This window comes from Oenanthe melanoleuca, chromosome 19, assembly GCF_029582105.1.
Source record: "Oenanthe melanoleuca isolate GR-GAL-2019-014 chromosome 19, OMel1.0, whole genome shotgun sequence".
Taxonomy (NCBI): Eukaryota; Metazoa; Chordata; class Aves; order Passeriformes; family Muscicapidae; genus Oenanthe; species Oenanthe melanoleuca.
The window spans coordinates 2,371,320-2,384,008 of record NC_079352.1 but is presented as its reverse complement, the minus strand read 5'-3'; the positions used below and the strand labels follow the sequence as shown (position 1 = coordinate 2,384,008).

Sequence of the window (12,689 nt, the reverse complement as noted above, 5' to 3'; positions counted from 1 at the left end):
ATTGTGATTGCTGGAATTTTTTTTTTTTTTAGGGATTTCCAGGCAAGGATGTGGTGCTTTAACATTTCAGAACTTTTTGCAGCCCTGGTGACTGAACCAGCCATCCCAGAGAGCACTTTGCAGACAATGAGCAGATTTAGCACATTCATCTCATGGTGGGATTTTGTGAATCATTTTTTTGTCTTGGTTTGCAGCCTCCTGGCCCTTGCACTGAGTGTTCCTGTTCTTCTGGGAAAGAACCTGATAAAGATCCCAGTCACACAAAGAAGAAAGAAAATGGAGATCGGTTGTGTGTTCCCAAAATTTTTTTTGGGACACGAACACACAAGCAAATAACCCAGATCAGCAGGGAGCTGCAGAGGACAGCATATTCCTGTGTCCCCATGACAATCCTTTCCAGCAGGGACTATACCTGTATTCATCCAGTGGTGTCCAACAGCAGTAACAGGAATGAAATGTGTGTAGAATTGCTGGAAGGAAAACATGTGAGTAATTTTGTTTGAGTAAATGAGCGTTCATTAAACAAAGTCGGATTTAACAGCTGGAATGAGTAACATTTTTTACTTCTTTGTATTACCTTGGTTAAATGCCACCTGGTGACATTAAAATTAAATATTAATTGTTAGAGAATGTTAATACACAGTAGCAATATTGCAGAAACTTATGATGACAGGAATAAGGTTTATGACTGCCAGGTTAATTTAAGTCTTATTACAGTGTTATCTCTGGGTTTATAAATGAAGAAAGAAGTGTCCTGTATTGATGTACAATTTAGAAACGTGGATTTACCTGACATGAGGTGTTACTGTCTGGCATAAAAAGCAGCTGTTAGAAATGTTTCCAAGAAATAGCCAGGTGCATGGAACATTGGAATGTTTTTCATTATTTCTTGTACCCACTAAATCTCTGCTCTTTGCTTTCAGGGCAAGTCCTGCTCCTATTACCACGGTACTCACAAGCTCAGTGAGCACCATGCCCTGCAGCCTGCACCCATGGCTTGGGACATTGAAGACCTGGTGAGCCTGGGCAGGAAGCTTCGTGCCTGTCCCTACTTTGCAGCCAGAGAGCTCATGCTGGGGGCAGACATCGTGTTCTGTCCTTACAATTATCTCCTGGACCCACAGATCCGGGACAGTGTGAGTATATTGGTGACAGGCGGCAAGAACTGGAGTTAAAAAGAAATTGCCCACTGGATATTATGTTTCTGAGTTCCCATTCATGCGCAAAATACTATCTACAAAATAACTCCTGGGGTTTTTTCCCCTTGAATATTTTCTAGCTTATGGGAATTAATTTTGAGCCTGAAAAGCTTCATTTTCACTGTGATGCAGAATATGCCTTTTTTTAACAGGATCCTGTTAGTTACTGTTTCTCATGTCTTTCACTCTGTTTTACTAGACAATAATTTTCTTTTTTAGATGGACATTCATCTAAAAGACCAAGTAGTCATTTTGGATGAAGCCCACAACATTGAGGACTGTGCTCGGGAGTCGGTGAGCTACGGGGTCACCGAGAGCCAGCTGCGAGCTGCCCGGGAGGAGCTGGAGCTCATGGTCAGCAGCAGCATCAGGCAGAAGCACCATGAGCCCCTCCAGGCTGTGTGCTGCTCCTTGATCAAGTAAGGCAACTTCTTTATTGCTTTATATCAATTAATACTTTTTAAAATTACTTTTGATTCCATTTGATGGTATAAGTTACTCTGTCGCATCAGATAAAATGCAGCAAAGGTACATTTAGATCTGTGCAGATGTTTGATTTATGTTTGTTTGAGGAATCCACAGGGTTTGATCTATTAGATAAACTATTTTGATCTGTTAAATAAACTACTGGAGAAACATATGGAAACATTGGACTTCTATTTTAAAAAGTCTTGTTCTCTTGAATGATGTGCTGCTCTTTATGAGGCATTTTTTGGACTTCTGCTTTATAAAGCTCAGCATGAAAGTTTTCATAAGATGAATTTTTATATTTCTGTTTGCTTATTTTACAAATAATAATAGCATTATTTTTTCAAAGAATTAGTTCATGTTTATAGAATGCTTTCAGAGCCTTGGACAGGAGGTATTTGGAATGGGTTGGAATCTGTTCTTGGAATCAGATTGGAATCCACCAAATTCTTCATAGTTGAAACTGAATTTGTCAGTCATGCTCTTTGTTTTGCCTGGGAAACAACTTCCTGGAAGGGGAAGAGCTGAACATAAGTTGAAAATCATGAGAGGAGATGTAACAAAAGCAAATGGACAAAAGCCCAGGAAGAAATGAGAGGTCCAGGGCAAAGTCTTTTGGGTGAGGTAGAAGCATCAAAGTCAGCAGAAGAAAGTGAATAATGCTCCAAGTGATTTCACATTTGACTAAGTTCTGCTTTACTGTGTGCAGTATCTTCATTTACTGCAACAGACTGTGCAGGACAGCACAGGAGGTGTTCACTCTCCCATCCTCACTCTTGTCAGAGTTAAAGTTTGTGTCTTACAGACACAAGGGACTTTTTCTGCTTGGCAGAAGCAAATTCTTCTACCTTGGATATTTCAAATGTTAAACTTTTTAGTAAAACATAAGAACAGCATGGCTGAAGATTTGACTGCCTCAAGCTTTTTAACCTTATCAGGAAAACTAAAGTTGATTGTCTTGGCAAATCTGCCAGCAGCATGAAAAGCAGTTGCTGGAAAGTAGAGGACTGGGTGTAAGTAGCCAGTAATAGGTAAAATACCCCTGCACAGTGACATGGCTCTGCCAAATGCATGGGGAGCTAGAAAAAAATCTTATTTCACTTCCAAAGATCCTGGGCCCTCATTCCAGAAAGCACTTAAGGATGGGCTTAGTGCCACAGAGGTGCTGCAGTGACCTTTGTGAGGAATTTGCAGCTGCACCAGTGGAGGTGTGCTGGCAGCTCTGAGAGATGCACATTTAGCAGGGCTGAGCACTTTGTTCAATGGAATATGCTGTGTCAACAGTGGAATTTTCTGGTAGTGAGGGAAGCAGCAAATGCTCTTCCTGGAATTGAAGGCATGTGTGCAGCATCCATTCATTCTTTTCCTGGAAATACTGCATACAGCAATTTCCACTTCAAAACCAGAGAGACCTTTCTGGGAATCTAGCTAATTTTATTTATGCTTCCTGCTTAGCTCTAAAAATGATTTTACAGGCTTTGCAAGTAAATACTTCAGATGGAATTTATTTGAGAATTTAGTGTTTTTTGGTGATATTTGGCCATTGTGTTAAATTTGTATTTGCATTTATTATGTCAAAAGTATGTGATGGTGTTTGAAGTTTATAACAGGGAGGCATTTTACATTTCCTGAAGTGTTTTACCCATTGTAAATCTGTTTAATTTCTGTCATAGAGGCCTTGTCCTAATTTCAATTCCAGGTCTTTTTGATGTTACATTTGAGGAATTGGGGCCAAATTCTGCCTGTGTTAGTGATCACGATTCATTAATGAGATGAAGCAAATTATAGCCAAAGAAGTGATTGTTGTGGCAGTATTGGTGAGGTTTTGTTTGCATTTAACCTGGCAGAAGGGAAGTTATATTTTAATTGTTCCATGGATCAGATTATTTATGGTGACAGGGCAGGAAATTTAGAACTGAAGCAGTCCCAGAGCCTTGCTCTTGAGTTGCTAATGCTGAACTGGTTTTGCAGGTAAATAGTTTGAGCTGTTGCAGCACTGACAGCTGTCCTTTTGATGCCTCCTGCCTTTTGATGGAGCAGACAGCTCCAGCCTTTCCTGGGAGGGAGGGAGAGGGAGCTGCCTGCTTTTCCAGCCAGAGACAAGCTCTTGTGGTTCTGCAGGGGTGAAGGAGGACATGCTCACTCAGAGAAAATTCCAGCTCTGCCCCAAATGAGATGAGCTCCATGTTTAGCTCATGCTTTTAGCAATCACATTTTGCATTGTATTACAGTTCTAATTCTGCTTCAAGTTGCAGCAGTTGCCAATACCTGTGGATAGGTTTAAGTGTGCAGTTTTTATTGTCCTACTTTCCTTTCTGTGTGGTAATATGAAAAGTGTTCATTTCATGCCTCAGGATTTGTTCTTAATTGGAAAGTCAGCAGTTGACAGGGATGATAAACCAACCTGCAGCAATTGGAGTAGTGATGAGTGGCTTTAGATATGCAGCAGAAGTCTTGCTTGAATTAACCTGACATATCATAAGAGGAAATTACATTTTAATTACTTTTCTTTATAAAGTATAACCATGTGGGGAGACATTTTCTTCTCATTTCAATGAGCTGCATCCAAAGCAGTTCCATGGGAGTTCAACAGTGAAAAACAGGCACAATGGAAAAGCAAAATCTCTCTCCTTAAATGGAGTGAAACATTTATCATCATCTTAGAAGTCTGGTGCAATTTTTGAGGTTTGCTTTGTACGTGCAAAGTGTCTCTAAATCTCTAAAATCAATGCTGAAATGATTTCTGCTTTTTCTCTTTCAGCTGGTTGCAGGAGAGCTCAGGGCAGCTGGTGGAGAGAGCCTATGAAACTGCCTGTAAGGTGTGGAGTGGCAAAGAAATGCTCAGCTTTTTGCACAAAATGGGAATAACTGGCATTACTTTTCCCATTTTACAGGTAATGTTGTGTGTTATGTAAATGAACATCACCATGTAGAATATTGGTGGTGTTAAACATCTTAAAATGCACAGAAGTTAAATGCAAACATGTCTTCTAATTTACTGCAATATTGAAAAGTTGTCTGAAAATCATTCCTGATGAAAACCAGGAGTAATCCACTCAAGCTACTGGAATTTTGGAGGATCAATGTTTTGAAGGATACAATTGCTCACATAGAATTATTTTATTTGAACCATTAAACCAGTGATGTTTTTGCCTATTCTATCCAGCTGCGTTTTTATTGAATGTTGAAATGTTTTTACCCTATTTTCAAGTTTACCCCTCTTTTCTATGTAAGCCAGATATGTTAAAAGCATTGGTAAAAATTGAAAGGATCATTCCCTTTCCTTTGGACCTTCTTTGCCCCTTTCCCCCTGACTTTATAGGTGTTTTAAATAACCTTTTAAAGCAGTGAGCTGACAGTCTTGTATCTCTCTTAACTTTGGTTTGAGAAGTCACTTAGAATGTTGTTACTGTGGAATTTGCCTCTTGCAGAAACATCTTGCTGCTGTCCTGGAAAAAGAAGAAAAAGTGTCTATGCATGGGAGAGAGGAACTTATTGAGGTGCCAGTTGTGAGCCCTGCAACACAGATTGTGCTCAAAGGCCTGTTCATGGTCCTCTCCTGTCTCTTCAAAGAGAACAGCAGGTCAGGCCTAACATTTATGAGCTGAATGCTCACAGTTTGATTGTTTAATTGTAGTTTTTACTGATATTTCTCTCTGTATAGGTTTGCAGATGATTACAGGGTTGCTCTACAACAAACTTACACCTGGATGGCAGAAAACCAACGTGGTGATGCAGATGCAAGTCCCTTCTTCACGAGGCCCAAGCACAAAAAGAGTTCAAGGCAGAAAACCCTTGTCCACATGCTGAATTTTTGGTGCTTGAACCCTGCTGTGGTGAGCTGAGTGTGAAAAAAACCTAAAATAATCTGAGTGATAACAAATCACATCAGATCTGAAAGAGATTGTACTGATGTTCCAAATTCTTGCTTTTCTTTCTCTCACCTAGGCTTTTTCTGACTTAAATGAAGTTAGAACAATTGTTCTGACATCAGGCACACTCTCTCCCATGGATTCCTTTTCCTCAGAGCTTGGGGTGAAGTTTTCCATTCAGCTGGAGGCGAATCACGTTATCCGCAATTCCCAGGTGAGCGGGGCATGGCTCTTCCCTCTGCTGAGCTCTAATGCTGCCCATGGTGCTAAAACCAAATCAAAGTGATGGCAAAGCCATTCTGTCAGTTAAAAGAAAGGGCCAGACTGTTGCTTGGCTTAATGCAATGGGAAAGGACATTTTTAATTAAATAAGGAGGCACTTTTTAGACACTTTTCCCTAGAGAAGTGCATCGTGCTATACTGGTAACAACCACCTCACATCAATTACTGCGCATCAAGTACTGATACAAATTTGAGAAATACCTCAATATTTCTTTCACACTTAAAATGCACTTAGTGAAGCTGGTTTGTGCAGCCTGGTTTAGAATGAACTTTGTGCACACCCCAGGTGTGGGTCGGCACGGTGGGAGCGGGACCCAACGGGCGCAAGCTGTGCGCCACCTTCCAGCACACCGAGACCTTCGAGTTCCAGGACGAGGTGGGAGCACTGCTGCTGGCAGTCTGCCACACAATTGGCCAAGGAATTCTCTGCTTCTTGCCATCCTATAAGGTAAGCTCAGGAGAACTCACATTTTTATAGGTTTTAGTCCATTTGCATACAGAAGTCCAATTAATAGCCTCAAATCATGAAGTTTCACCCTCCTCGCTTGCCTGCCCACCCTGCTCTTTTCACGTTGTTTATGCTCAGGGCCTGAAGTTTGAAGAGATTTTCTTTGAATCCCCAGCTGGAATAGGACTGTTTTGTCTTCACCAGCCTATGATCCTAGTAACCCTTAATATAAAACTAAAAGCTGCATGCCCAAGCAGAACAGAAAAATTTAAGACTTAAGGCATCAAGATCATGTATCTTTAAAATACATTGTGATCTCCTTTATACATCTACATAAAGAAATGTTTATCAAATAAATGTATTGTAGTAACACAATGGGTATATATTGTTGTTTCTTGGCATTCAGGTTTGTTTTCATGTTTGGTTTTTCTCAACAGATGTGCTTGTGTACACACAATTGTATGTACTTGTACAGACAGTCATTTCAATTAGCATTACCACAAAACCTGCCAGATCCATATTTTTTCCTTATGTTGTTTCCCTGAAGGTTTAGAAATTGTTTTTTAAGAAAAAAAATTAAAAATCACATCATGAAATGATACTTTGTGTATAACTCAGAAGGAAGAATGCCTTTGCATGTTCTTTCTGTGCTACCGGAATGCAGAATTCATCCAGTTAATTTCTCCTTCCCTTGTTTTTTGTTCCATTTCACTGCATTGGAGATTGGAGTGTATTTTTCTTTAGTCAGGGGAATTGCTCACTGACATTGGCTGAAAGGAATCAAATTTCTCCATTTCAAGCTATGTAATATCTAATTTCACTGACAACAGTTATCTAATTATGGTTAATCTGGATCTCCCAGTAGTTCTGCTTTCTTCTCTATTTGTTGTTACTGTTGTTTATGGTCAGGAACAGGAATATAAACCTGCAAGATAATTCTGTAACTCATACTCATTTTTCTTGTACTGCTTGCAAGGGTGTGACTTCTTAAATTTTAAGTGATTATTTATGACTTTTAAAAATCATCTTAACAGATAAAACAAAAAGACCTCTCAAAAAAAAATCTCCAGAAAATCCTACCAAATGATTAAAAGGCACAACGTGATGGAAATGGAATTTCAGACCTTTCCCCTCATTGCTAAGCTTCCTAAACAAAGAGTATTTCATAAAATGAAATAAAAACTATTTATTATTTTTTTACAAACCCTTCATCTTTTATTACTTAACTGGCAGGCTGCAAAGGGAGGGTTGTTTCTTGCCTGGGTGTCTTTAGGAATTGGAGCCACAGTGCAGTTCCTGACAGTAACCATTAGGTGACCACATCAGACCAGGTAATGTAAGCCCCTGAAAAAGCAGATTACTGAGCATAAATTTATTTCACCTCACAAAACTCTGCATTTCCATGCAAAGGAAATGATCTGACAAGAAATCTTCAATTTATTTAAGGATTTATCTGGACCATCTTTCAGTTTGCAGCGTTATCTTTCCAGGTGTGTCACACTGGAGAGCTGATCTTCCATATCCAGACCTGACAAATATTTATGAAAGTTTTTATGAGAATAGTAATGTGAATTGTAAGTACAGGGAGACTTTGTAATGACATTTAATAAAGGAGGAAAACAATTGCTGGCCAGCTCTGGAACCTTCCCCCTCCCTGCCCTTCTGCCTTACTGAAAGGTCACCCTGCACACACTGAGTGTTCTGTTCTTTGCAGGAACACTCCCTGAGCCCAGCAAAGTATTGATAAATAGAAATTGCAGACAATTGAAGGATGATATTTTAAAATCACATTGCCAATATTTTTCTATGGATGCCCTTTTTCTTCCTACTACTTTTATTTGGGATTGGGTTGCCTCTGAGATTAATATGTTGGAAATACAGAATAATGTAAGCACATTAATACAAGGAAAACAAGGTATTGTTCTTTCATCATCATACAGAATATTTGCATTTCAAAAGTGATTTTCACAGGAAATTCCTGCCTCTCTTTAAAAAGCTGCAGCCTTCAAAGGAATTTTTCAAGACTGTCAAGATCTGATTAATTCACATGGTCATGGACCTCACTATTATGAGTTAAGCAGATTTTTTGATGGCTCAATATGTTTTATGAATTGAGGTTTCAACTTTGGTATAAATGGCAAATAAAGGGTTTTTTTGCCTCTCTGGAAGGCTGAGGACAATGCTCTGAATTTTGAGTACTTTCTATCCAGGTAATTTTATGAAACTGGAGTTTAGTTGAGTGTGTACATTGGATTTCTGTTTGGAATTACCACCTGTAGTATGAATGGGGAAAAAACCAATAGTAGAGAAATTTCCCTTTACCTTAATCAGTATTTGAGTAAATACATTTTTAATTGTAGAGTGACTCTTTAAAATATATGTATGGCAAATAAATAGAGTTAATGCAGTGGAGGAAAATGGGCAAACAACCCATCAGCTGTGCATCCCCACATTTGATAGGTGTCTGTTCTGAACAGCTGGGATGGTTCATGTGGGGTAATTCACAAACAATGTGGACATTTTTAGTGTCACTGTTGAGTTGTGGCACATTGACTTGTTTAAAAATCAGCTCCATCTTAACATTCAGTAAATTCCAAACCTCCATCATTTTTAAGGCTCCTAAAACTGGTGATACTATGCAACAAAAATGCATTTATGTGAAAATCAGTAGGAACTCCAGGAAAAAAACACTCTCTAAAAGAGAATATCAGAAGGTGAAAAGATTGCTCAGAAATCTAAGATGCTTTTAAACAAGATTAAGATAAGGCCCATTAGGGCTCATGTTGCCAACCTGTCTGCATTAAGATATATCTTGCCTGGTGCCTGCATCTTGGATGATTCATTCAATATGTGTCATATCAAAGTCAAGCTATCCAGCAAGGAGAAAAATGCTAATGCTTATAAATTTTAGTGATAATCCATCATGATGAATTAACTGACCTTTCTTAGTAGCTTTTTTTTTTTTTTTTTTTTTTTTTTTAACAAAAGAAGCTTTGGACAATGTTGTTAATGTTGGTTTGGTTTGTTGTGTTCTCTGAGGTATTGTTGGTTAATTTGGATCTGCTAATTGAGGAGTCATTACTTGGAAGCAAAATTTTTACAGTTGTAGTTGAAAAGGGTTTGAATGAGTGTTTTCAGCAGGAAGACTTAGGAACTGATTGGAATTCCCTGCTTGAAAACCTGAGCTTACAGGGAGGTTGGACTGGATCCTGTTTAAAGGTTCCTTGCAATCCAAACTATTCCATGACCACAATTAGCATAAATTAGCATATAAATGATTAATGCTGCATTGCACTGGCTGTTTTCCTTGAGAGTTTTGGGGGAAGGTTGTAGTGCTGAGACACAGCAGCTTTTGCCACTTGCAAAAATAAATGTTAAATTTCACTGCTGAGTTTTTATCTGTCTCATAACTGTAGGAGCTGCTCAGAGTTCAGGCTCTGTCAGTCTCATCCCATTTTGCTGCTCTCTGGGCTGATGATGTTTTCTGGAGTGGGAGCAGCCAGGGTTGGGTGACAGCAAATCCCTTTGGGCTGGGACTCCTCTCTTTGTTGCTTGGCTCCCTCTCCCTGTGTCAGGTATCCACCAAACCTGCACAGGAGTCTCAGGCTGGTGTTGTTTGCCCTTGTGCTGACAAACCACTCTTGGCACCCTCCCACAGCTCCAGCCAGGCAGGAATTAACAATATTAATTAACTCTGAGCAGTGTGGAGCTGCTTTCAACAGACTGAGAATCTTCAGCTTCAGGGGAATTATTTGGAGCCAACAGGAGGGAGCTGAGTTTAACCTCAGGCTGTGTCCTTGGGTTTAAGCCCTGGCCTGGTGTAAATGTGGCACCCTCAGGTATGACAGGCTGAGGAAGGGATATCATTTCAGGATAATTCTCAGTGTCTGGCTCTTCTGCATTTCAGACAGAGCCTTTTCTTATTGAGATACATGAGATTGGTAGAAATTCTTGTTTTCAAGGAGTGTTTCAGTAACAGACAGTGACTAGAACTCTGAAAAGACAATATTTTCATTTCTGAAACTTTCCTGAAACATGGGTTTGTAAATAAATTATGAGAAACCCATTTTTTCCTGCCATCAATAAAACAAAGCAATGCTGCTTTCAGACAACTTTTACTTATTTAATAAATTACTTCAATAAATTTCCAAAGGATGGTAGTCTGTTTAGCCCAGCCTATTAAAAGCATTAAGATTTGAGCACTGGCTGTTAAAATGAGTAAATGGCAATATCACAAAGTTAAACAAATGCCAAAAAACATTTTCCAGAGTACTGGGATTGTAACAATACCATTAATGAGGGCAAAGAGGTTTTAATGCAATTTGCACATTCTAAAGTTTCAAAAAGAGGTTTTGAGTTAGTGCATTATTAATGTTCTGAACATCTGGAACTGTGTAAGAGCCACAGACATTGAGCAAGTGCAGGGTTTCCCCACTAGGTCTGATGCTGACTGATTTCCTCCCCAGCCAAAAGCTTGTTTTTAGAAGTTTGAGACAGTAAAATGACAATATCCAGATAAGAGAGAAACATTCCACAGTGTCTTTTTGCTTGTATTATGTACAAGGAGGAAAAATTGCAAACCATTAGGTTCCTGCAATTAAAAGGTGAATTTGAAATGAAATAGGAAAATCATTCTTTGCACCACAGATGGGACTCTGAGGAATTATCTATTAAGTTCCATAAAAATGCTGAACTTTTTCTTTTGGGTGATTTTCTGTATTATATGCTTCATCAAGAGTAATATTCTCCTTGATGTTCCTGTTGACAGCTGTAGGAGGGCTTTGAAGAAGAAATTTACTCCTGTGTGTAAATATTTTCAGGGTGTAGGGACCTGTTAGTGTCATTTGTGACAGAAATTTCTTCTTTAAAGTTACATCAACATTAACTTTCTGCATAATTTTAGTGTTAGAGAATATAATTGGCACAGTTACAAAAATATAACACAATATTAATGCTGCAGGAGATGAGAATGTTGCAGTGTGTCATCCAATTTTAGATGTTTTGACTGCAGCTAATGCCCAGCATCCCTGGGATGGAAAGGAAGATGCCTTTAAACAGGTCTGGCATTTCAGGAGTGAGTTACAAAATAATTGTAAATTAATCATGATGCTCACTTTCTGCCCAGCATTTGCTTTCTGCCCCAAGGGAGAGGTTTTGTCTTTCTCCAGAGGCCTCGTTTGTTTGCAGTGGTGCTGTGACAGTGACAGGAGCCCCAAAGCTGCAGAGGGTTGAGGGACAGATGGGAATCTTAGGGAAGTGATTTCTGTCTGATGGACCACGATTTGGGGAAAATGTGCTCTAAAAAAGCTGAGTTCTAATGGCTCCCAAATTATTCATTTCAACATTTGCACCTGATAAACACAGATAGAATTTCATTTTACTTGTCTGTTTTTATTTCTTTGTTACTTGTTTTTCGCTCTTCCCCTGCACTGGTAGTTTTCTTTTTGAACTTTATCTCAGCTTCTTAATGTTTTATGGGATTTTTTTTTTTTCCCATTAATCATATACAGTATCTACTTTCAGTTCAATTCTCTATTTTCCATCATTTCAGTATTAGTCATATAAACTGTCTTGCTATTGAGGCTCTCACAGTCATCCAAAAATACAATTATCTGAGGTGCCTTCTGAGAGCTCCAGGAGCTCCTGTAAATCTTCATGTGATTCCTGAAGTCTGCAGTTCGCTTTTCCCATTGACTTGGGTGTACAAATGTCTGTAAGAATCCCTGTGAGAGGGGGGAGATTTTAACCATTCCCTCAGAACACTTTGCTTTGGGCACTGTGGTGAAATTGCTTCAAATGGAAAAAAAAAAAAAACAAACAGCAGAAGGAATGATAAACTCCATACAAAAATAATTGGAATGAGAGTTTTTGTATAAGTAGGTATATAATATTTATCTTTAATGTCATCAGTTCAATCCAGCCCTGCCAAACTAAATTTGCAGATGGAGCTGGCAATTCACAGCCTGGCAGGATCATTTCTTGTGCAATTACAGAGGCTGCAGCAAACCCACAGCCAGAGCAGGGCTGGATTCTGCAGAGGAATAACTGAAGAGTTGGCTAGTTGAAGTTCTCCTAAAATTTAATGATTTATTAGAAGGTTTTAATTTAGAATTTTTTGACCTTGAGTTGTCTAAGTTTATTATTTTTGGTGGGTTTTTTTTTTCCCCACTGCTTGGTTACTGACAGCAGGCCAAGATAAATTTATCTCTGGGGATGATAACTGACAATCTGGATAATTGCATAATGTGTTTTCCTTCTTAAATAGCATAACAGGATCATAGATGTACAAATTATGGAGTGATTTTCCTGATTTCTGGGAAATTAGGGACAATCCAAACATTAGAGATGCTTTGAGACCTTGGAGGAGATGATCCAGGAGCCTGTGGCTGGATGAGCAGGTTCTTCCCCCTTTCCCTGGGA

At 39.0% G+C, this 12,689-nt stretch overlaps 1 protein-coding gene across 2 annotated transcripts in view; it reads left to right on the top strand.

Annotated features, from left to right (window-relative positions):
* Nucleotides 1–12,689, top strand: part of BRIP1 (BRCA1 interacting helicase 1) — a 46,358-nt gene that overhangs the window by 7,985 nt on the left and 25,684 nt on the right. For both annotated transcript variants that reach the window (XM_056506871.1, XM_056506870.1), the window contains exons 7-14: nucleotides 195–485; nucleotides 924–1,136; nucleotides 1,419–1,618; nucleotides 4,429–4,561; nucleotides 5,099–5,250; nucleotides 5,332–5,503; nucleotides 5,616–5,753; nucleotides 6,108–6,269. In XM_056506871.1, coding sequence (XP_056362846.1) covers nucleotides 195–485; nucleotides 924–1,136; nucleotides 1,419–1,618; nucleotides 4,429–4,561; nucleotides 5,099–5,250; nucleotides 5,332–5,503; nucleotides 5,616–5,753; nucleotides 6,108–6,269 — 1,461 coding nt within the window. The remainder of the gene's footprint in view (nucleotides 1–194; nucleotides 486–923; nucleotides 1,137–1,418; nucleotides 1,619–4,428; nucleotides 4,562–5,098; nucleotides 5,251–5,331; nucleotides 5,504–5,615; nucleotides 5,754–6,107; nucleotides 6,270–12,689) is intronic.